General features: G+C 40.9%; 1 protein-coding gene across 1 annotated transcript; it reads right to left on the reverse strand.

The window, feature by feature from the left end:
- Positions 1–64: 64 nt before the first annotated feature.
- Positions 65–25,868, reverse strand: CCDC174 (coiled-coil domain containing 174). Its single transcript, XM_027584892.2, has 11 exons — positions 25,734–25,868; positions 22,543–22,647; positions 21,789–21,889; positions 17,129–17,187; positions 14,922–15,099; positions 11,797–11,892; positions 10,645–10,787; positions 10,191–10,285; positions 6,421–6,553; positions 4,566–4,712; positions 65–3,563 (listed from the first exon to the last, which is right to left on the reverse strand). The coding sequence occupies exons 1-11, from the start codon at positions 25,773–25,775 to the stop codon at positions 3,265–3,267; spliced, it is 1,398 nt and encodes a 465-aa protein (XP_027440693.1). The 5' UTR covers positions 25,776–25,868; the 3' UTR covers positions 65–3,264.
- Between the last annotated feature and the right edge of the window lie 206 nt (positions 25,869–26,074).

Raw genomic sequence — 26,074 nt, forward strand, 5'->3', positions numbered from 1 at the left:
GGCAAATGTATGGCTAAACATAGCAGGAATCTCATGTATATGGATTTAAAGTTTCTCCTTTGGGAATTTTGCAAGCAAACAAAATGATTTATTTAGCCAATTCAAAGGAACTGTATCAAAACACACAAAGGCCTAGAGGAAAGATTACAATGAAAACAAGTAATTCAAAGCAATTTTTGATCCAAAACATTTCGCTTAGCTCTACAAAAAAATGAATAAGGTGTGGTCATGTTTTCTGACAGGAGAGTTCATGACTCCTTGCCTCCAAGTTAAACACTCTGCCATAAGAACAGCTTGCGTGCTTAATGCATGCCTGGAAGAAATGTCTATCAATCCTTTAGTTACTAATGGGAGGATTATGTATAGTCACACCATAAAGCCTATAAAAACAGATCATTCAGAGTTGTGCTATGCAGGACAGTAGCACTAGCCTCGTGTCTTCTGAGCATCTGGAATATGGTTAGTATGACTAAGGAACTAAAATTGTATTAAGAACTGATATTTGATTTAGTTACTGGCAAACTTAGAAAGGTTTGTGTGTTTGGAACAACTTGGGTGTATGAATCTACTTTTTCACTGTATATTCTAAGAAATATAAATATAGACCAAGAACTCCTGATGAAAATTTAGCATCTGAATTGAGATGTACATCAATGGACATACAGATTTTTTAACACTTGGTGTGAAAAGAAATAGAAAATATTTCAGTATTTTTAATATAATTAAATGTTGAAATATTTTGGATATACTAGATTAAATAAAATATATCATAAAATTAATTTCACTTCTTTAACGTGGTTCCCAGAAAACTGAAAACAGGGCTTACATCATATTTCTATTGGGCAGTGCTGCTGCAGAGTGAAATCTGAAGTTTTGAGAATGCTGGCGCCATCTGCTGGATACACATGTACAAAACAGGCCCATGAGAAATGGTAAAACCAGAATTGTGTCAGCACTTGAACTCTGGGTCTGAAAGGCAAGAGGATGCAACAACCGGGCTCCCGAAACACTAAACTACCTGTATGCTAAGACAAAAGGAGAAATGTTTATGTAGTCTTGAAATCCTAGAGAAAATGTGACTTACAGTTACTAGTTGACAGTGACCATGAGCCAACGTGCAGAGTGATTCGCCATCCACCTTAGGTTGGGCCATCCTAGGCAACAAAAGGTTATTTGGGGATCCCTCTCATGACCACTGGCTCCCACAGGGCTTACTGCTGCCTGACCAGACTTCCTGTCCCTTCTCCACAAACATCCTCTCAAGTCCTTCTGCTCTACCTTACCCTCTTTCCATCTTTCTCATTTGTCCGTTTTCTTCCTTCTCTTCTTCCATTTTTTTTTAATGATTCCAGTATAACTAATAATTCTATTTTTTCTTTCTACTATTCCAATTTGTCTTTTTCTGTCTCCTCTCCCTTTGTCCTACAAGCTGTTTCAGTTGGTTTTGTAGTTTTAGTTCCTATGTTTAGGTATTCAATCCATTTTGACATTGGGTTGGTTTTGTTTATGGCCCGAGTTATGGGTCCAAATTCATTCTTTTGCGTGTGGATAGTCAGCTGTCCCAAAAGCATCTGTTGAAGAAACTATTCTTTCCCCATTGCATGGCCTTGGCACCACTGTCAAATATCAATTGAACACAGAAATATAGCTCTTTTTGGACTCTCAGTGTTAGTCCATGGATGCAGGTGCTTATCTTGTCAGCACCAACACTGCTTTGATTTCCTGTAGCTTTGTAGTAAGTCTTGAAATAGGAAGTGTGAGTCCTGCAACTTTGTTCTTTTTCAAGATTGTTTTGGATATTCTGGGTCTCTTCAATTCCATACGAATTTAGGATCAGCTTATCAATTTCTGCAAAAGGGTGGCTGGGTCGGTTGATTTTAATGTATATTTTTAAAAAGAGGTATTTGCCTCATCAGACTGACAGAATGACCCTTAGGACAGGCAACTTTACCCTTGGCACAGAGTTCAGAGGTTAAGTTTGCAAGAATTTGGGATTTTTGTCTAGTAGTACTTGATATTGGTGTGACAAGACTGAGAGCAGAGGGCACTGGAGAAATAGAATTTGGAGCAAACGTGAGCCTAAACAAGTTACATTTAAGTCCCAGAACTGCCGTTTGGATGCCACATGACCTTGGACAAGTTGTTGACCCTTTCTGGGCTCTAGTTTGCAATCTGTAATGAGCACTCCCATCAATACCACTATGTGGATCAGAGCCCACAGGAGTAGAGGCTCCTTCTGGCACTTGGAAGATCTGCTCTAGCATGTTCCTACACAATTCACTGGCCTGGGAGGCAGCCATTGGAGTCCTATGGGCCTGGTGGCCAACTCCCACTGCTTGTCTGGAGCTGAGAAGACACGGAGGTGCAGCAGGCAGAGGACGGGATGTATTCAGGCACAGGAAACGCTTCCGGGGCTCTGCTCACTAACTCACTGGTAGTAAAGATGAAGGGACCTCCCTGCCTCTCACTCCAGCCCAGGTCTATTTCAATTAGACTTCTGAGGTGATGTGGCTCCTGAAAGTGATGAGGGCCTACAGGGGGCACAGCAGAGAGGCCCAGCTGAAAAACTAACCCTTAAGCTAAGCAGCCTCTCACTCTCTGACTCGGCGGAACAGCCTCCACATGGGCCCCAGGCACTCCACACACAATGAATGCCCATCAGGCATGTGTGCTGACAATAAAAGTGACTTCACCTTCTACCTTTCTGGATTATGAGGTTCTCTTCCCTGGTCTTCCTTATCGTTTCAAATGTTATTGCTTAATAGTCCACCAGCTTCAGGGTCCCTTTGGAGACTAAACCCCTTGCCCCGCACAGTGTCCCCTCATTTGCCACTTTGACAGGCAAACATGCCTCCTGACAGATGCTCCATCAACTGATATGGAAGCTGAATCCTTGGAACAAAGAGAACTGCATGCTAGTATTTGCAAAAGGAAAGGAATGGAACCCTTAAATCAAATAAGCCAAGGGAGCGGGTAGGAAACAGGATTACAAACTCCTCAGGGTCATATTATGACAGCTTACACATAAATCCAGACGGACAGGTCACCATATCAATCAGAAAGAAATGAACAGCCAAGTGGCCACAGAATTCCCAAAGTACCATTCACTTTCTTCCTTGCTGACAAATCCAACCTGAAGTCTGTATCTTCTAGGGGAAGGACAGGAGGAGAAAGATAATATTCCATCTCTAAGTTATATTTTCCCTAATTTGGGAGAAAAAGGCACCATCACAGTATAGACCCAAGTGAGAATGGTTTTGAAGTTCATGTCACTTGTTTATAATATGATATCATATCATCCAGAGTTTCAAAAGTGACTGTGGCGGCTTGTGGTGGCCTGCTGGGGGCAGGAGTGGATGATGCATGTGAAGAGCTGGGGTCATGGCTCTGTCCAGAGCGCTGTCCTGAGTCACTCTGTGTAGGTGCAGGTCTGTTCCATGTCTGGCTACCAAAGGTACCAGTTCTCTTTTGACCCACAAAGTAATCTGATGGTGGAGCAAACTCAGGATCTCTCTCGGCCCGGAGATCTGACTGCCTCTTCGACCAGTACCCAAAGGAAAATTCTAGTAAAAAATAAGAAAGAGTATTAGAACTGATTACTGAATCAGCTGAATTTTTACCATTATTACTTCTCAATTATTATATATTAAAAGCCAACTCCCATTCTCTGGAGAACAAGGACAGCAATAACATAATATAAGGTCTATGTAATGCCTACAAAAATATAAGGAAAAGGGAGTGCCTACTTCCAGATGGGGAAAAATTCAAGGAAGGCTCTGTGGGGAAGGCTGGTAGGTTCTGGAAGTATTGCCAAAAAGGCACTAAAATTATAATTGAGAGAGAAATCTAGAAAAATCAGACCCTCAGATCATTTGCTTGACATGATTGATGTAGGTACTTCACAACAAAACACAAATTTTGGCCTTTATTGAGTTTTAGAAGACACAAAAAGACACCTGTCCAAATCTCATTTGGTATTTCAGCTCTATTGCTAACCTAAGGCACTCGCCTATTTGCCTATCTTTTACTTGACTCTTGGATCTCATCAGCTCAAACAGCATGAGCTAATGTACTATTCTAACGATCTCATTTGAAGAGACATAAATCATAGTCTCTTCCAACAAGAAGCTGCTGTGGGCATCACGGTGTGCAGACGCAGACTATTTTCAACTGAACGTAAAGGAGACGCTAAAGAACACAGAGGACGTTAAAATACCAAACCTTGTACGATTTTTAAAAGTGGCTCCTGAGAAAGGGCATTCCAAAGCTGTAAAGCCACATGAGGGCAGCACGAATTTACAAAACTTCACCCAATGCTTCTAAAAAATTGTCCTTTTGAAATGATGTATTGTAGACCCTGGTCTTTTATGATCACACTTTCTAGTACCCCTGTTTTACAAACAGCTAGTGTCTGGGTACTAAGAAGAACCAAGTTGAAAGATCTGGAGAATTCCTTAGACCTCAAGGGACCACGAAGACGCATGAGAATCATACTGAGATGAACCAGAAAAATCTCCTGTGCATCACTGGAAAGGATTTATACCTTGAAGCCCATGCCCCCTTACCTTTTCCTCTGTCCCACTCTCGGACATGGGGCACTCCGGGCCTGGTATCCTTCCTCTCCTGAACAATGACTTCCACTTTGCTACTCTGGGCAGCAGTACGTGGAGTTGGCACAGCCTCTGGTTCTGGTGGCAAAGGTCCAATAACATCTATTTTTTGCAAGGGAATAAGACATTATTATAGTAAAGCTTAAAGCTATTTAAAAAATAATCAATAAACAGAACACGCTAATCTTGAGAGTAAAAGTAATAACTAGTATTTAATGAGCACCTATCAGGGCCCAGGCAGTGGACTCAGTACCTTGTACACAACAGTTCGTGTAATTCTTGTAATAACCCTAACAAAGTCAGTATTAGTTTTTCTATTTTATAAATGAGGAAAATTAAGCACAGAAATGCTACACAAGGAGAAAGAGACAGAGCCAGGATCCAAACCCAGGTTGGATGCATTTCAAAGTCTGTGTTTCCCACTATGGCACCCCGCTTCCCCAGACCAACAACTGAAGGGCCAGAAATCCCCAATTACTCAACTAAAGTAGGAGTCTCAGACAAAGCAAGGGGACATAGGGTGATGAAGAGCTGACGCATGTCAACAGGCCGCAGGCTATTCACCTTTGGCCAGATTTTTAAACAAATGGGTTTTTTAAAAAACCACTGCGGTGGCACTTCACATGTTGTGGAAATGACAGATGTTGAGGAGTAGAGCAAAAACAGAGAAACAGGATGCAGAGCTTAACATGTTTCAGGGACCTAGCATCATACAAAATGGCACGGGTGACTTCCCAATTCCTCAGTGTTTCTGGTCTCCTTTCAGAGCTCAGCTGAAGCTGTGTTCAGATCAGAAGATGGCCAGTGGCTTGGCACAGGCTCCTGTGAGGGCTGGAGAGGCTGGTACATGCCCCTGACACCCACACCCCCTTCTTCCTCCTGGGAACACAACGCCCCCAGTTTCAGCTGCGGGTGTGGCCACCTCACTAGACGGGCCATTCCCCAGCCCCCTGCAGCTGCATTTGGGCCAGTGGGATGTAAATGCATGGGTTGTGTGTGCCTTCGATTCACATTCCTAAAGAAGCTGGTTCCTCTCCCCTCCTTCCCCTTCCCTGGGGCTGGGCCGTGAACAGGTGCTAGGAAACAAGTCTCCACCCTGCAGGTAGAGCAACACTCTAGGGATGGCAGAAGCAGGAAGACAGGAAGAAGCTGGGACTGGGTGACCATCTGGAGGAGAGCCACTACCTGCCTGGAAGCCCACCACCTCTAAAGCGTTAAAACAGAAAACAGACTTCCATCTTGTGTGAGTCAGTCCATGCAGGGGTCTCAGTCAGGACAGCTTAGCCCACACTAGGGTAACTCATACTGCAGGCAGCAAGCCAGCAAGAACATATGTAACAGTGTTTCCACACACTGTGACCTTTCATGAGCCATCCAGACTCGTATTTGTAAATTCTTTCTTTTATCTGATTTTGTGAATATATTTCTTCTTTAAAATAATGTATAATAACCAAAAAACACATAGCCATAGCAAAAGAAATTCGGTCCAAAATGTGTGTGCACAACTCAACTTTATCTTAAAACATCTCTTCTCTCAGTTAAGTCTGTTACTAAAAAAACCACACAGTTCTATGAAGTAACACAATGTCCTGTTTGTTAGTATTTTTGTCTATAGAAAAAGATTCTTTGGAGTGTCACCCTGCACCACTCTGGTTATAAAAACCTGTTCCTGGCAGTACCTCAGAGGTACTCTGCTTGCTTAGAGAATAAAACAAAATGGCTCATTTCCATATTGCCAGTCCTACTTGTTGAGACATCAATGGAACTAAAATTTTTCCTTTTGAAGGTCAGATACATGTGCATTATATACCTCTATTTTCTTCCTCTGCTCCATCTTCTTTTGACTTTTTCATCTTTTTTTGTCGGAGTTTAGCAAGTCTTGCTTCTAACATAGCCTTTCGCTTTTCCTTTATATTCTCTCGTTTTGTTCTCTGATCTGTTGTCTGAATACAAAAGAAAATTAGAACATTATTTACTGTAAGCCAAATTCACAATATTTCTGTTTAAAGGGATGAAATAATTTATTTTAAAAAGAGGCTAATTGTTTTTCATGTCACCTCTAAGAAGCTAGCCTTGAGATCTTCAAAACACAGACCTATGAGGTCCTCTTATACAAGCCCTCTGGTGTGTTTTCTAAGTTTAGCGAGTGTTCACAGAGCATCCTGGAATCTTCACATTCAAGGAAACCAACCAATTCTGTTCTACTCCTTAATCCCTTAAATAAATCCCTTAAATAACTCTCTATTTTCTTACCCAGGCCACTCCAAAAGTACCATATTTAAAACCAAATTTAAAACATCAAAGTTACATAAGTTACTTCTGAGCAGCTATAATTTTAAAGTCTGCAACACCAAAATAGAACAGCAATTACCTTCGTGAAACTGTAATAGCATTCTGATACTGATAAATAACAGTGATAAAACTGTCACTATTTGCAGAAGACATGATATTATATATAGAAAACCCTAAAGATGCCACCCAAAAACTGTTAGAATAAATGGCTTCAGTAAAGTTGCAGGGTACAGGGACACCTCGGTGGCTCAGGTGGTTGGGTATCTGCCTTCAGCTCAGGTCATGATCTCAGGGTCCTGGGATCTAGCCCCATGTTGGGCTCCCTGCTCAGTGGGGAGTCTGCCTCTCCCTCTCCCTCTGCTCCTCAGCCTGCTTGTCTTCTCTCTCTCAAATAAATAAAATCTTAAAAAAAAAAAAAAGTATGGGGTACAAAATCGGCATACACAAACCTGTTGCACTTCTATAGGCCAATAAACTATCAGAAAGAGAAATTAAGAAAACATTCCTATTACATCCAAAAGAATAAAATGCCTAGGAATAAATTTAACCAAGAGAAACTATAAGGCAATTATGAAAGAAACTGAAGACACAACGAAATGGAAAAATACAGCATGCTCATAGATTGGCAGAATTAATATTGATAAAATGTCCATATAACCCAAAGCAATCTAAAGATTCAATGCAATCTCTATCAAAATTGCAACAAATATTTTTCATAATAATAGAACAACCCTAAAATTTATATGGAACCACAAAAGATCTTGAAAAGCCAAAGCATTCTTGAGAAAGAAGAAGAAAACTGGAAGCATCAGGATCCCTGATTTTGAACTATAGTACAAAGCTATAATAATTGAAACAGTATGGTATTGTCATAAAAACAGACAGATCAGTGGAACAGAAAAGGGAGCCCAGAAATAAACCCAACCATATATGGTCAATTAATTCATGACAAAAGAGCCAATAATATATAATGGGAGAAGGACAATCTCTTTAATAAATGGTTGGGAAAACAGGACAGCCACATGCAAAAGAATGAAACTGGACCACTATCTTACGCCATACACAAAAATTAACTCAAAATGGACTAAAGATTTGGAACGTAAGACCTGAAACTATAAAACTTCTTGAAGAAAACACAGGCAGTGAGCGCCTCAACATCAGTCTTGGCCATGATTTTTTGGATGTGACACCAAAAGCAAAGGCAACAAAAGCAAAAATTAACACATGGGATTACATCTCAAAAGTTTCTGCACAGCAAAGGAAACCACCGACAAAATGAAAAGACAACTTACTGAATGGGAGAAAATATCTGCAAATCATATTATCTGGTAAGGGATTAATGTCCAAAATATACAGAGAACTCATACAATGCAGTACAAAAAAGAAGTAAGAAAGAAAAAACCCACAAAAACCAATCTAATTAAAAAACAGGCAGATGAGAAAAAAACAGAAACAAAAAAAAACCAAAAACCAAAAACCCCCCAGCAGATAACCTGAATAGACATCTTTCCAAAGAATATATACAGATGGCCAACAGACCTATAAACACATGCCAAACATCATTAATCATCAAGGGAATGCAAATCAAAACCACAGTGAGATATCACCTCACACCTGTTAGAATGACTATTATCAAACAGACAGAAAAAAGTATTGACAAGGATGTAGAAAAAAGGGAACCCTCGTGCACTGTTGGTGGGAATGCAAACTGGTGCAGTCACAATAGAAAACAGTATGGAGGTTCCTCAAAAAATTAAAAATAGAGTTACCATATGATCCAGCAATTCCACTTCTGCATATTTATTTGAAGAAAATGAAAAAACACTAACTTAAAAAATATCTGCACCCCCATGTTCACTGTAGAATTATAGCCAAGATATGGAAACAATCTAAGTGTCCACCAATGGATGAATAAAGGCATGTGTGTCCATGCATGTGTGTGTGTGTTTATATATATGTGGAATAGAATATCATTCAGCTATAAAAAAGAAGGAAATTTTGCCATTTGAACAACACAGATGGACCTTGAAAGCGTTATGCTAAGTGAGCTAAGTTAGACAGGAAAAGACAAATACAGTATGATCTCACTTATATGGGGACTCTAACCTCCACCCCCCCAAAAATCCCAAAATACAAGCTTGTAGATACAGAGAACAGATTGGTGGTTGACAGAAGTGTGGGGGGGGGAGGGGATGAGGGAAGGGAATCAAAAGGTACTTAAACTTCCAGTTATAAAATAAACAAGTCATGGGGATGTAATGTAGTGCATGGCAACCACAGTTAATACTGTAACACATATTTGAAAGTTGCTAAGAGAGTGGACCTTACAAGTTCTCATCACAAGAAAAGAAATTTTGTAACTATGTGGTGATGGATGTTAACTAGACTTAAATGTGGCGATCATTTCCCAATAGACACAAATATTGAATAGTTATGTTGTACACCTGAAACTAATATAATGTTATGTGTCAATTTCACTTCAATTAAAAAGTAATAATAAAATATCTGGTTTATGGCTATAACATTATTTATTAAATATCAGAAATATCAATCTTTAATAAAATTGAAAGTTTATTTGATGCACTTTTGTGCATCACTGTTCTGAATATTAACTATTAAATAAATATAACATTTCTTTTTTTTTTTTAAGATTTAATTTATTTGTCAGAGAGAGAGATACAGAGCACAAGCAGGAGGAGCGGCAGGCAGAGGCAGAGACCCAGGCGTCCCTAAATAATAACATTTCTTTAAAAAAAAAAAAAGCCATTCTGTGTACCAATTTAAAAAATAGACTGTGGGGTGCCTGGGTGGCTCAGTCAGTTACACATCTGCCTTTGGCTCAGATCATGATCCCTCTGGGTCCTGGGATGGAGCCCCACATCAGGCTCCCTGTTCAGCCGAGAGTCTGCTTCTCCCTCTCCCTATGGCCCTCCCCCGACTTGTTCTCATTCTCTTTCTCTCTCGCTCAAAAATTAACTGATTTAATTAAATAAATAATAGATTGGTTTGTTTTTTTTTTTAAGATTTTATCTATTTGACACAGAGAGACACAGCGAGAGAGGGAACACAAGCAGGGGGAGTGGGAGAGGGAGAAGCAGGCTTCCTGTGTAGCAACGAGCCGGATGCAGAGCCTGATCCCAGAACCCTGGGATCATGACCTGAGCCGAAGGGAGATGCTTAACAGCTGAGCCACCCAAGGAGCCCCAGTAGATTGTTTTTGTCATATGGTCCAACAAGAAACCAACTGCTCAAATACTTCTTAACATCAATTCTGAATTTAATTTTTACCTGTTCACGCAGCATCTCTAACGTTTTCATCTGCTTATTTCTCAACTCTTTATCTCGAGCAAAAGCAAAATATCCAACACCAAGTTGCCGAGCCTCTGAAATGAATCAAATTATTCAAAAGATTACAGTTTCCTGATTAATGAATTAGACTCAGGCTAACTTTCCTACCAAAGCTAAAAGAAACGCAGTGATATTTGGCAAGTTTAAAAAAAAAAAAAAAAAAGCAGCTAAGCCAAAAAAATCTCCTTGTGATTAATAGACCCTCTGTAGGAATGGTATTCCCAATATGAGTATTCTTTAGGCTATGAAGTAAACAAAGGGGATATTTTCAATTTCAAAATCAGAATCTTTTATTTCTACATAAAAGCTGCTGCTTTATGAATATTTCCCTTTATGCTTGCCATTAGTTCAAGATTAAAAAAAAAAGATTTAAAATGCTGCAAGATGACCATACCATTTTCACGAATGTCTTCATAATGTATGGGCCCCATTGGCCTTTTCAAGGCCTCTCTTTCTTCTTCCTCCCATTGCTGGCGCTGAAGTTCTTTTCTCATATCTTCGGATAATAAGGTTTTCTCATTGGCAGGACTAACGAAACTAGTAAGGGAACAGAGCAAAACTCTTTAGATAAGAGCCGTGAGACAGCAATGCCTCAGTTCAGTAAGCTGGATCATGGACAAGCAACTCTCGTTGATAAAGAAGACAGTTCCTTACAGAAGTTTCTGACCCAATACCCCTGGGAAATTGCAAAAATGGTCTTTACCTTTCTTTAATCAAGCAGCCGACTTGTTACAATAGCACACCAGAATCCTGCCTCAGCACTTGAGACAAATCCCTTTCCTTCCCACCCTGGTTCTGGGCTAAAGGGGAGGAGGAAGGAGAGCCTCCTATGCATGGTCACCTGCACAGGGCCGAGGAAGATGCATCATACTGCAGTCCGGGTAGCACCCCCCCGGCCTCTCTCAGATAGCTCAGGGCTTTTGCATTTCCTTCCTTGTGCTGAGCCCAGGCCTATCTGAACCTAAAGGACTTGGCACAAGGTGGACCTTCTCCCACCATTTTCCTCATAAAAACTGCCCTTGGTGAGGGGAATTTTATTCCCTGGAGCACAGGAACAAGTTATCTCTTCGATGTGTCTTAGGCCCTGTAGAAAATAAACCAGCTATAAGGCCCTTACTTTAAAATGCAAAAATGTATAAAGAAAAAGTTAAAAAGCTAACTACCTCTCTGCTCCCACTTGCTATGGGATAACCAAGTATACATTCCTAAACACCTTTCTCCACAGAAGTTTGTTCCTTGGATTGGGTTCATTCTATATTTTTGACTGATATGAAACACCCTTCCAAATAAACAGATACAGCTCCAACTCATCCATCCCTTTTAGTAGCTACACAGTATGGATGATCAACTATTCAGGTTGTTCCTTGAGTGTGTATTATGTGTGTATGCTAGCCACAAAAGAGTACTTCAGCAAATATTTTTGTATGTTAAGAAAAAACCTCCTTACTGGACCATCAAAGATAATGAACTAAAAGCAGCCTCACTCACAAAACAATCCGTGTCTGCATTTCAAACCTGGGCAAAGCTTTGCATATCACACACTTACAGCCTCCCTTGAAGATTTTTATCCATCTCCAGCAAATCTGGCAAATCCTTTTTCATACAGCGCCGAGATCGCCCTAAAGAATCCACATAATCCACCCTGAAATAAAAGTGAAAACATGTGAAGGCGGCTTTGTACATGACATATGGCTCCCTAAGTTAGAGAGTTGGTGCACAATAAAAAAATTAATGTAAGCCTCACTACCAAGAAAAACCCTCCACCTGAGAGACCATTACCACCGATAAGAACATGATTTTTAAACTTTAAAGTTGACACACAATAAGCTCATTATGCGTTTTATTAAACATTAGGTTTAGAAACTGCAGAAAATGATTGATCATGTATGTCTCTGATGTCAAAAATAAATACCCCATACAGACCCTTGCTGCAACATCTCAGAACTGACTTCAATCTGGTTTAGACAATTCCACATATTTTATCAGCATCAGAATAACTGAGCTCTGTACCATTCTCAACTTGTTCATTTTCTCAGTCTTCCCCAAATCTGACTTTTTATTCTTTTATTTCTTCTAATTGGTACAGTTATTTCCAATTAGAAATTTCTCAAGTCATGATATTTTGAGGACCCATTAATTAGGAGGAAGCCAAGCAACACACATTTTGTACTGCAAAAGCATCTTGGCAGTGGGCCAGCCTATTATCTTTTACTCTTAGTTCCTCTTTCCTCATCTTTGCCCGAACTAGACAGTCAAGGGAACCAGGCAGATGGCAAGGCAAAATGAAAGACCAACTTCCCACAACAGGAAGTATGGACAGATTTTCATGGAAAACATTTCAATTGCATTATGATGCAACAGATTTTTTTATTGTTTAATTACGGGCAACGAATTTCCCAGGCTTTAGCAGGGTGCTAAAAACACAGAAAGGGGTCAGTACCGCTAGTGCAGCTCAAGGTCAGAGTCTCACATATGTGGCTTTGCTTTTGTTAGCAGTTTCTTTCCTCTTACACACGCTGATTCCAATTGTTAGCCCATGACTTGAAAACGGAATGTTTGAGAATCTATTACTATAGTCCTAACGCTACTTACCACAAGAAATAAAACCTCCAACTGCAGAAAGCAGTTTCTTTCTCCTCCGCCCCACCCTTTTTCTAATGAATAGAAAAAGAAAATCATCTAGCCAGATGGTCTGAGTAATTATTTACAGTATTTTTGCGGAAAGATTTTCCACCACCTGGAACTTAACTACCAAAAGGATTTTACAAGTAGTTACAATTCTGGAGCTTAATTTAAAAACAAAAAAAGTGTTAGAACTGCTTGCAGTGCGTCTTCCTTCACCATATGGTGGCATGTGACACCTTCAATTGCCCTCCAAACTCTTCAAATCACTGACAAATTGCTTGTAATCATACAGGCATTAGTAAGGAAAAAAAAAGACATTAAACCTTTCAAAGGAGATGAGATTTCTGCTATGAAAAGCAATCATAGGCTATTCTGTTTCTGAAGAAGGTCTCTAAAATGTACAGATCCCATCAAAACAGAAGTGGCAAGACAGTAGTCAGCAAGTGCTCTGTGTAATCAGCAATCACTGAGCAAGCCCCAGGGAAACAATTACTTGAGGTACAAGAATAATAAAGGAGGACTCAGAGTCATGTCATCTTCAACGAGCTCCAGGGGGAAGTTAAGGCATGTGCCCACGAAACACTTCCTAACAACAGCAGGGAGGATATAAAAAGGACCCAAAGTTTGTCTCAAATCTTTTTCTGGTAATGAGGCCAGTTGTGTGTCAATACTAAAGAAAAGGTAAGACCCCCCCCTCCTCCCCAAAGGAGCTGGAAGTGTATCTAAGTGCTACCAGAGTCCGGGTGAGGGAGAAATCACTCACACTAAAAGGATGAGGAAAAGCATCAATGGTAGAGACTGCGTTGTATGTGCTTTCCTTTGGATTGCTTGTACCAAGTGTGCAGCCAGAAAACTTGGCCCAAAGATAAATTTGTAGAAAGCAGCTAAGCAAACACCTGTTCTATCCCAATGGGAATGTTGTTTCTGGACCACTGGGAACACCCTCAGTAGTACGAAGATGTGGGGTCCCTGTGATCCTCAGTAGCTGGCACTGCTCTCTCGTGCTCATCACCGACTCCTGCCAGCAGGGCCAATAGCTGACAGAAGGTCAAGTGCTACAAAACATCTTAAGCAGTTCCTAACAAAGACCACAATAATGAGACTATCTGAGCCTGGAAGGGAAGATGCACAGGCAAGAGGGTGGGCAGGCAGGATTATTCCCAGTCTTAAAGTGTTAAGTAGAGAAAATCATCAGAAGGGAATTTTCATTCTGGTCTCTTTACTTATTGATGTACTGGTCTCATAAAGAAAAAACAAGTTTGGCTTCCCCATCATTCACCTACACGTAGATAAAATTCAGGATAATTTCAATAAAAGTTTACCAAAGGTCTGCTTATACTCCACAGACAGCAGTTTCTTGGGTAGCCTAGAATACTCTGATTTCCAAGGGAGTTTAAGGTAAAACAATCACCTGTTTTACAGGTGAGGAAACAGCCTCAGCAAGGATGGAACTTGATCAAGGTCATATTGCCAGTGAAAGATGGAGCCAGTGCTATGCAGGTCCAACATCCGCAATGCCTCTCCAACACTGCTGGAAAAGGTCCCAGCCAGAGTAAGGTTTACTGGGACCGGCTCTGCCTGCCTCTTTTCTATGGAAATGAACATTGCCAACAGCTAGACAGTGACTCTCCCTGTCTGAATAATGACATGGGCAGCAGCCTGGGTAACAGAGGAACATGCTTCTGTCTAAACAACTCTTCCATGCCAGTGAAAAAGGTGTATTAATGCCTTTTGCACTTGGCTCAGTCTTGTAATTACTTCTTCTTTGGAGTTACTGTTTCTACATCTGTAAATCCAATCTTCAAAGAAAGAAAACTGAGGAAGAATAAGGAGAAATGGTTTGATAACATGCAAACAAATACACTTTTGGAAAATAAACACAAGTTGGGGCACCTGGCTGGCTCAGTCAAGAGAACAAGGGATTCTTGATCTTGGGGTCATTAGGTTTGAGCCCCATGTTGGGCATAGAGATTACTTAAAAAAAAAAAAAAAGTAAACACAAGTCTGAGAATGTTAAAATGACCAAACTGTGTCATTATCACCAACCATTCTTCACTGGGGTCCTGCGGAGGAGGTATATCTTTTTCAGAAAGATTTTCTTCATCATCATCTCTTTCTGCTGCCTTTCTAGAATCTCTATTGGCACCAAACACCTCCATTTCTTTGTGTTTGTCTATGATCTTCTGCGTGAAATCCACAAGGTACATATCCTCCACTTCTTCATCTAAGAGAAAAATCAATTTTCAGATTTTTGACATTCTTTTCAAAGAAGTAAACCACAGATGGAATTGATATGAAGCAGTCACATTCACGGCTGGGCAGCTACACTGGCCCTGGACAGTTCACTAGTCGATGCATCCACCACCCCCAGCACCTCCTGGACACTTCAAAGACACAGAGCCACCATGGACCTGACAGGGAAGCTGCAAATAGGCCATCAGAAACACCACACAAAAAAGTCTTAAAAGTGCTTAAAGTCTTCTGTTGTCTCGTCAACAGAATGAGAGAGCAATACGGTCTCGGAATGCAATTTTAAGATCAAACCATTTGATTTCAAGAGACTCATCCACCCAATGATAAAATGCCGAAGCAGAACTGCAATGCTTATGTTGCCAGACCAGAGCAATAGACCTTTGTTGCTACATATTCCTCCCCAATCAAGGGGCGACATTACTTAGCCCTAATTATACTGCCATGGTATGGGGTTTTAAGGATCACTGTATAGGGTAAAAGAAGTCATCTGAATTCTTTTCAACCCAATGAACACCACTTGCAAGCAAGGCATAGTGCAAGGATCTGCAGGGCACACAAAGACATGTGGCTTGTGATCTGCCTGAGCTAAAACATACACTGAAAGTTAAATAACAATCCATGACTTTAATTTAACCCAAGATAGGTGATGTACTCAAAATAAGGTTTATGTGAAGTTTCACTATACTGGATTTTAGACAGTCACTTCAGTTTTTCTCTGAGGACAGTATCGAGCTGTATGGAGCAGATACTAGGCTCCATGTCGCCAGTACTGGTGTTAGGCCCCGGTGTAGAGGGGAGAGTAACTGAGGCTCCAAAACTCAACTTGCCCAAACACGCAGGGCCACTATGCCCATCAGGGCCTGCTGTTTTGGACAGAACCAAATCCCCACATCCACAGGCCTTTGGACCTGATTTCTTGATTAACAGTAACAAGTCAAGGTTGCCTCAAAAGTGAAAGACTTTAATTTTTTTTAAAGCCACAAAATAACTCACATGAGAAAGAGATGTGTATTCCCAGAGCAGAGTTATAAGACCACATAATAGTGAGGCCTCCCAGTTAAAGGACACCCTGCTGCTTCTTCAGGAAGAAGACACGGCCTCTCCCCATGTCCCCTAGCTTTGAGAGTGCCTAACTCTCCCCCACGGGGCTCCCTGCCATGCAGGGAACATGCCTCTGCCATTTGGGAAGAGGGAGTTTGGCTGTCTGGGTAGCCAATGACCAGGGTTCCAGCCCTGCCTCTCTACTGCTGCCCCGCTGCCCCCTTTCCCAGCCCATCAGGCCCAGCCACACTAGTCTGTCCTGCCAACACTGGCCCTCTCCTCCCTCTGTGGATCTGCTCTCACCACTCTCCCCCTGCAGAATCCCTTCCTCCAGCTATCCAAAGCCTTTAAGACTCTATCAGAGCCTACCTTCTCCCTAAAGACTTCCCTACATGCCTTTTGGCAATGAAATACACACTGCCTTGTAAAATCTCTTCTGCTATCTAACTGTAGGCTGGGTTTTATTTTTCTGGAGGGTATGAGGAAAGGGGGATCTTTTTATTATTTTAGAAGGAATTACAGGCACATCACAGAAAAAATAGAAAATAAGGAAAAGGAAACATAACTCCAACACACTGAAATACCCATAACTCCTCCCAGTCTTTTTTAACATAGCTACAAGAGTTTATAATGATAGTCTATTTAGACCTCATTTCCTACCTTTGCTTTGTTTTGCGTCATTGGCCTCCATTGATGACGACCCCCTTGAGGGCAGAGGCAGAGAATCTGGCTTATACTGCCCTTGTTTGTTCCCTTAGAGCACCTAACACAGCCTGGCACACACTAGGCAATCAACAATTACTGCAGATTTTCTTGTCTCCGTGCCGGCAGAGAAAGTAATCTGTATTATTCCTTAAATTTCCTCCCTGTTCTTACAGTTATCATAACAAATAACAAAATACTATAGGGCTGTATAAGTTACAGAAAATAGAGAAGAATAAATAAATTATTGTATTTACCTATAAAGTCTCCTTTAGTCATTTTTTCATATAATTTGGCTTTTTCTTCCAATTTCTCCCTAGGAGAAAAAAACACAAGTATTAGAAATGGTCCAACACCTGCCACTCCTGCTAAGGCTGCCTGGGTGTCACGCCCTGCACAAGAGGCCCGTCTGATGATGCGGCGGCTGTACCTCGAGCTGACCACCCCGCCCTAAAGGGACCCTCAGACCCAGCGACGCCCACTTTGCCAACTAAATGTCAGTTCTGTGAGAACAGGCCCATGTTTCTCTCATTCATGACTGTCGCCCAGGGCCTAAAACAATACCTGGCACAAGTTCTCAATCAATATCTGAAAATAAATGAAGTAAGATTCCAGGTGCAAATGCCAAGTACAACCTAAGTTAAATGCCAAAAAAAGGAGAGAGATATCTAAACAAAAACATTTTCTATACACAACCTTCCAAAATAGCTCACCAAATTCAATGTAAACTCTTTGCATTACTGTTTTCAGACAAGGGTCCCTGGTCATCCATGGCTTATTAGGCTTCTCTAAGGGAGCTAAAGACCAACTTCTTACAAGTCTCTTAAAAATATAGTATCTGAGACCAACCATGAGAGACAATGGACTCTGAAAAACAAACTGAGGGTTCTAGAGGGGAGGGGGTGGGGGGATGGGTTAGCCTGGTGATGGGTATTAAAGAGGGCACGTTCTGTATGGAGCACTGGGTCTCATGCACAAACAATGAATCATGGAACACTACATCAAGAACTAATGATGTAATGTATGGTGATTAACATAACAATAAAAAATTTAAAAAAAATATAGTATCTGACAAATGTAGTGATCCGAAGGGGCACCTGCACCCCAATGTTTATAGCAGCAATGTCCACAATAGCCAAACTGTGGAAAGAGCCCAGATGTCCATCGACAGATGAATGGATAAGGAAGGTGTGGTATACATATACAATGGAATATTATGCAGCCATCAGAAAGGATGAATACCTACCATTTGCACTGACAGGGATAGAACCGGAGAACATGCTAAGTGACATAAATCAAGCAGAGAAAGACAACAGAGAGGAAGAGAGGAAAAAAATAAAGACAAAACCTGAGAAGGAGACAAAGCATGAGACTCTTCTTAACCATAGGATACAAACTGAGGGTTGCTGGAGGGGAGAGGGGTGGAGGGATAGAGTAATTGGGTGATAGACATTAAGGAGGGCATGTGATGTAATGAGCACTGGGTGTTGTCTAAGACTGATGAATCACAGATCTGTACCTCTGAAACCAATAATACACTACATGTTAATTAATTGAATTTAAATTTTAAAAATGTTAAAAAATATATATGTATCTGTTTTATACAAAGCATGAATAATTTATTTGTGACACATAGCTAATAAAAAACAAACATCAACCCTGGTATTTCAATAAAGCAGCCTCTCTGCTCACATTAATTCTGATGATGTTTATTTTTTAGCGGGCACAGACCCAGTAAGACAGCTGGCAATTCTTTATTCTAGAAATACTTAATGATGGTAAAGAGAAGTCCCAAAAAGGTCATCTGAGCTTTTGCCTGTGAAGAATCACACTTAATCACAATGGAAAATTTCATTTCTAATGGCGTCCCGAGACAATAAAGTCCCTTGGTCACATGGCTGTGTGCTCTGGAGTGACTTCCCTCACCTCTCTTGTACCCCCAGTTCCTAAATCTGGAATAGATGAAAAAAACAGCACTCCCTCTTAGGGTGGTCACAAAGAGTACCTAGAGCACACCCAAAAGCTTGCCGTCAGTTACCATCTGCTTCTTTGCCACTTCTTTGTCAGAAAGATTCCTCTCCCATTTTACACAGTCATTCCACAGGCACTGTTTCCAGGCCTCCTCTGTGCCAAGCACGGTTTCAGGCACTGAGGGCTCGGCAGTCAATAAGACACAGTCCCCACGCTCATAGAGTTCTTGTTATAGAAGGGGAGAAGGACAATAACAAATCAATGAGAACGAGGATTTCAGACAAGTGCTGTGAAAGGGAAGAAATAAAGGCAGTTGTCACCACTGGATGGAGGCCCTTCAACTTCCAAAAGGTTAATTTGCCCTATATCAGAGGGGGCTTAATGTAATAACCTCTGTCATTATAGAATCTTACTTTTTCATGAAAATAAAACTTTAATTAAAAAAAACAAAACACAAAAACACAGGTGTCAGGACAGAGTAACCGGGTGGACACTAAACTAGAAAAGGAAGCCCGGGGAAACCTCTCTGAAGGTGACATTTGAGCTAAGGCTTATAGAGCAAGAAGCCAACCACGAGAGGATCCTGGGAAGAAAGCAAGTGAGGCGGAGGAAAGAGGAGGTGGGAATGAGCTTGGTATGTTCAAGCAGAGACCAGAGTGGTGGAGGATGCTGAGCACAGGAGAGAGGGGCACAAAATAAGGACAGAGAAAGGCAGGCAGAGGGACGCGTGGCAAGGATAAGGAGTCTGGATGCAGTGTAACAGAAAGAAGATGGCAGAAGAGTCTACAAATGAACAATGGAGATCAAGCAAGATGTCAGAGAAATGGCCACTGGATTTAGTAGATGAGGAAGTCACTCGAGGCTTCAAGGAACAATTTCTTCAGTCAAGTGAGAGAGATGGAATTCAGAGGGCAAGAGCATGGGACACTTACCTGAAACTGCTATGTGCCAGACACTACAGGACTCCTTTAATCCCCTCAAGAGCTCCAGGAGCTGAGTATAAACCGCCTCGCTTCATAGACAAGAAAAATCTCAATGGAGAAGTAACTTGCCTAACGCCTTGCACCCTCATGGGACTGCCCCTGCCTGTTTTGAGCTCTGGGGAGACGCAGAAGTCCTGCAGACCAAGGAAAGACGTGATTCCTCACAAGCGCAGTGAAGCCAAAGTTAACAGGTAATTGAACAGAAAAAAACCACAGCAAAGTACCCGGGGAAATTCTGTTATACAGAGTTTATACATTTATAAAGAATAAAAGACTACAGTACCTTTCAACAAATTAGAATTCTGAGAATATGTCCAGTAGGCGAGAAAGATGTCTCAAAAATTAACATATCCCACGTCTGCTGGGAACAGGTCAAATGCCAAGAAAAACAATCCCCCAAAGGTGCTAATATCCTGCCTCATTTTTTCAGACCCAGAAGAGCTGAGCAACCTTAGCGACCACTGTTTGCAACTGCAGTTTGTATTATGCAATAGATCCAAAAGCACATGAGTCATGTGCTTTAAACATTAAAACTTGGGATTCTCTCTGAATCTAGAGTGATACTGCAAATAAGGGAGAGTTCTTTTACAAAAAAAAAGTCGGCTAATAAATGGAATGAAAAATAAAAATAAAGATGGAATGAAAGAATTAGAAAAATCATCACTTTGAAATCACCAGTGTAATAACTATGTGGAAATATGTTGGTGAACAAGCATAGTCTCAGAGTTTCCCTCCTTAGATTATTATTAATTACAAATGGGGACAAGCACCTTTACAGTGGAAAAATCTAGCAGCCCTATCTTAACTGTGATCAACTTCTTCACCAATAACAACTCGAACTGACATCGTGAACCTCTTACTGTGATCCAACAGGAAGGACACATCATGTACATCATATTCTTGGGTGAAAGCAGTTAATGTGACTCTAATCAGATTGTGGGATGCTGCGGATCAACAGGTCTGGACTCTTCAAGAACAGCAATGGTGTAACAGACACAAAAAGGCATGGGAATTAGTCCAGATTAAGAGACTAAAAAAATATGCCATCTGGGGTGCCTGGCGAGCTTAGAGAAGCGTACAACTCTTGATCTCAGGGCTGTGAGTTCAAGCCCCACGTTGGGTGTAGAGATTACTAAAAAAAAAAAAAAAAATTTTTTTAAAAGAAAGAAAGAAAGCCATGCTATAACCAAAATGTCTCCCTCTTAAAGAGAAAAAGAAAGAAAAATACGAAAACTAAATTCAATGTGCAATCTTTCAGTTCTGGATTAAATTTAAAAGAAACTACAAAGGACTTAATTGTATCAGGATAACTGGTGAACTCTGCCTATAGACCATTTAAGAGATAATATTATTTTATTGGTGTTAAATTTCTTGGGTGTGAGCATTATCGTAGTGACATGGGAGAATGTCCTTGCTCTTAGCGGATACATACTGAAATATTTTGAGGCAAAGTATCATAATGTTTAACAAAGTTTCTCGATACACACACAAAGAGGAGAGAAAGAGAAGCAAAAGCAAATGTGGAAAAACATTAATTGGTGAGCTTAGGTAAAAAGTATTAGAAGACTCACTGTACTCTTCTTTCAACTATTCTGTTGTTTTCAAGTTTTTCAAAATTAAAAGCTAGGGGGAAAATTTAGTTTCTAAATGCTACTGTCATATTACCTAGTAGCCCAGAGCCACACCACCATGGGGACACTTCTTAAACACTTGTTGATGATCTTAGAGCCTAACAAAGGCTCAAAGTAGGGCTCTGTTTCATCTTCCAGACTGAGGTTATGTCTTCTCTTAAGACTACAGATACATCGGCAAATTATATTAGAGTCTATTTTATATTTATAGAGCATATGACGGAAAAGATGACAAAATTAAAACTGTAAATTCAGAAGCGTAAAAGTGGAGCTCTCACTTCTTTGCTTGGGTAGCCTCAGAGGCAACTACAGTTAGCAGAGCTTAACTTTACCTTGCTTTGTCTAAAGTCTTCTGTTCCTCGATCTTCTGTTCTGCATCCTTCTCAGCTCGATTTGAAACTCCTGCATTCTGTTTGCTCCAGATACTTGGTTTCTGCAGCATATTTATTGAAAAAGACAAAACAGAACCAAGTGATTGCAAAAAAAAAAATCTCTACTTACACATCGGAAGAAAAAAAAACGGATTAGATCTTATGAATCAATGGAGAAAACCAGATCTGACAGACAACCTGTCGTGCAAATAGACTATACAAGGAAAAGCTAGTGCTGAAAAAAAAAGCCCTAAATTATATAAAGAATTCCTTTACAAGATACAGTTACTTATCTATTATCTCCTGAATGATTACAACTTAATTCAATAGATTCAGTAATGTAAGTAATAAATACCACAACTTATTCACAACTGTTAAAGACCCTGATATTTTCTGCTATATGGCTATATTATCTAATTGTTTATCTGTCTGGATTAATAATACCTATACAGCTGATCTTCCATGTACACAAACCACTAATTAAAACATGCACTCTTCCAAAAGAAGAGTTAATTACAGTATTATAATGCTCTAATTTCTTTTAAATGCTCTAATTTCTATTTTAATATAAAACATTTTATGCAGATAGTCAGCTACAAGGGAGTTTCCTTTAATTTTTACATGTAGCAGAGACCAGGACATTTTCAAAAAACCTAGGTATAGTATAATTCCCCCATATTTGGAATTAATGGAGATAACTAGATCTTATTTTTACCTTATTAGTTGTTTTTGGTTTTCCCAAAACTCCAGAATCTTTTAGAAGTTTTTCTTGTTTGAATTCTTCTTGTTTTCGGAAGAGTTCAGCCTTAAGGTCTACCAACTAGAATAAAACCAATAAGCAAACAAAAACATTTAATTAGAATGACTGACTAGATTTCCAAGTTCTTGTAATTCCCAAAGCAAGATTTAAAGTTCCTATAAATGGACAATAATGGATACAAAATTAAATGCCTGAATGTACAAAATAAAACCAAGTCATACTGCATTCCAGTTCTGTTGGTAATGTATTTCTACCCTAACCTTCAATACTGGGCTAAGGGGAGAGTGATTAAGCAAAGTAAATGAAGTTTGCATCTGTTAAATTCAGATGGAACTAACAACTTTACGGGACACCTGGGTGGCTCAGTCGGTTAAGCAGCTGCCTTCGGCTCAGGTCATGATCCCAGGGTCCAGGGTCCTGGGTCCTGGGATTGAGTCCCACATCAGGCTCCTTGCTCAGCGGGAAGCCTGCTTCTCCTTCCACCTGCTGCTCCTCTGCTTGTGCTTTCTCTCTCTCTCTGACAAATAAATAAAATCTTAAAAAAAAAAATGAACAACTTTAAATACCTTCTCTCTGCCTGACACTGTACTTGGTTTTTTTATACTGTAATCTCATTTAATCATCAAAATTTATTACTTCTGCAGAAAAATGTCTTTGTTCAGCAACTATCTGAGCACTGAAGAATAGGATACAAACATAAGACGAACCAGGAGAGACCATGGACTCTGAAAAACAAACTGAGGGTTCTAGAGGGGAGGGGGGTGGGGGGATGGGTTAGCCTGGTGATGGGTATTAAAGAGGGCACGTTCTGCGTGGAGCACTGGGTGTTATGCACAAACAATGAATCATGGAACACTACATCAAGAACTAATGATGTAATGTATGGTGATTAACGTAACAATAAAAAATTTTATAAAAAAGGATACAAACATGAAATAGACATTCTCCTGCCTCAAACAGTTACAACCTAATTTAAAAAAAAAAAGGTAACTTGTAATACCAGTAAAATGTAATAAATGACTTCAAGAGTGGAAGAAAACAGGGGCACCTGACTGGCTCAGTGGGTGAAGCATGAGACTCTTTTTTTTTTTTTTTTTTAAAGATTTTATTTATTTATTTGAGAGAGAGAGAATGAGAGATAGCACGAGAGGGAAGAGGGTCAGAGGGAGAAGCAGACTCCCTGCTGAGCAGGGAGCCCGATGCGGGACTCGATCCCGGGACTCCAGGATCATGACCTGAGCCGAAGGCAGTCGCTTAACCAACTGAGCCACCCAGGTGCCCCGAAGCATGAGACTCTTGATCTTGGGGTTGTGAGTTCCAGCCCCACATTGTGTGTAGAGATTACTTAAAAACAAAATGGTGGGGGGAGGTGGTAGAAGAAAAGAGCATAAAAGTTCAGCTACAGGAGCACTTCCTTCTGTCCACAGTGATCAGAGACAGCTCTGAGCTGAGCCTTAAAAGATAGGCAAGGGGAGCCCGGCTGGCTCAGTCAGAAGAGCGTGTAACTCCTGATCTCAGGGTCATGAGTTTGAGCCCCATGTTGGGTGTAGAGATTACTTAAATAAATAAAACTTAAAAAAAAAGAGGCAAAATTTCAACAGCTAGAAATAAAGTGGATTGAGTGAATGAGAAGAGCTCCAAGTTTATGTATGTTCTAGAAACTGTAAGTTTAGCTGAATCATAGGGTTCAAGAACGGGAAAGGCCAGGGCAAAGGGAACAGGGCAGTTGGGTGAATATCCATGCCTGCCTCTCACTTGTACAAATCACCACTGTGTTCTCCGCAAAGAAAGATAAAATGAGAGTTCCCTTTTTAAAGGTCCAGATACAGCTCCCTATAAATCAGATACTTACACCAGCATCACAGACTGACCTCTAAGGGAAATCAAAATGACTGAGTTCAATGATTTCTATTTTGGAAGACATCAATTTAAAAGCAGCCTTGGCAGGGATTTAATAACATCAAGGGCAGTTTCATCCCAGGACATATTCTAAGTTTCTAAACACAAAAACTTTAGTCCCTTCTTCTGAGCCTTCTTCACTGTAACAATTTTCTAGCCACACATTTTCCTCTTCTATGACTACTTTTGAGTTTTAAAAGGAAGATGCTCTGAAAACTGTCCATTTCCAGATGGCATTTCTACTACGGTTATTGCTAAATTTTAACTTGTCAGGATAGAATAACTTTAATATTTATAGCTTTTTGATTCCTTACGCTCAACTATAATAACCAGTACTAATCTTCAATATTAGACAAGGAAAAGAGACTCAAATATTGGGACACATAGTAGTTTTCCTTTGCACTCCCTTTGCATCCTAATACCTTGCAGGTTAATTGAAGATTAAATCAAAGATTAGGCAATTTGCTCTCATGTAACAGAAAAGGCAGTAGCTCTGATGACAAACAGCCTGAGTGCGCCAGTTCTATCACTAAGAATTCTGTATGTAAGATGGGGAAAAGCCACTTTCCCTTATTGGGCCTCAAATTTATCAGCTATAAAACACGGATATTAATAGCACCTACTCTCTAAAGGAGCTGAGAGGATTCAATGAGAGAGTGCACAGAAACGTACTCGGAGCAGATTTTCTTCCTCGAAGTAGCTACTTTAACAAAACTGCTTACATCCTGCTAGACCTTACAACCCGCAGGCACCGCAACCTATGGGTGCATTCACAACTGTTTAGTTCCTGACCGGGACGCTGGGCGCTCTCGGATCCTGGGGAATAAGTCACCCTCTCTCATGTTCTGGGAGGACCTTGCTGGTCCCTGGACTGGAAAGGAAACGAGGAAGGGGAAAGTGTCAGCACAGTAAGCACAGAGGGAGACAGGACTGGCAAGGAGGCCTGGCCCGGTTGTCCCAGAGGGGAGGCAGGGACACTCTTAAAAGGGAAAAGACACCAGGTTCAGGTCTGTATCTAAGGAGGGAATCCTGGTCCGGGTGTACGTCCGAGGGGAGAAGCCAAATACGGGGTCCTGTAAGTAAGAAAAGTGGGCCCGGGTCCCCAACCGAGAAAAGCCAGGTCTGGGTTCCTGTTTGAGGGAAGGCCAGGTCTGGGTCTCCCGAGTGAAGAAACAAGGTCGAGATTCTTGTCTAGTGGAGATGAGGAGAACTCGGAGCCCAGTAGCATCATCTGTGCCCGCACTCACCGAGGAGGCCGTAACATCCAAAGGCTTTTTCCTCCGGTCCATTCCTGGCGCCAGAGCGTCTCAGCGCAAACCCGGACCCGGCACAGAGGCTCTCTCCCCCAGGCCTCAAATGCCTGCGTTGGGCACAACCGGAAGTGTCTGTAATAATAGCGACGATAAGTATGCGACGCTGGCGCCATCTTGGAAAGGTCCGATGTTGTGTGTATTGCGTCTGCCACCATTTTGAGAGAGTCAAAGAATGACCAGTGTTAAGGCCATCTTGAAGAAGGAGGAAGGATAACAAGGACTAGTGTTGGCGCCATCTTGAGAAGGGTGGAATGTGGCTTTCGGAGCAATGGACG

The sequence above is a fragment of the Zalophus californianus genome, chromosome 1 (assembly GCF_009762305.2).
Source record: "Zalophus californianus isolate mZalCal1 chromosome 1, mZalCal1.pri.v2, whole genome shotgun sequence".
In the NCBI taxonomy this organism is placed as follows: Eukaryota; Metazoa; Chordata; class Mammalia; order Carnivora; family Otariidae; genus Zalophus; species Zalophus californianus.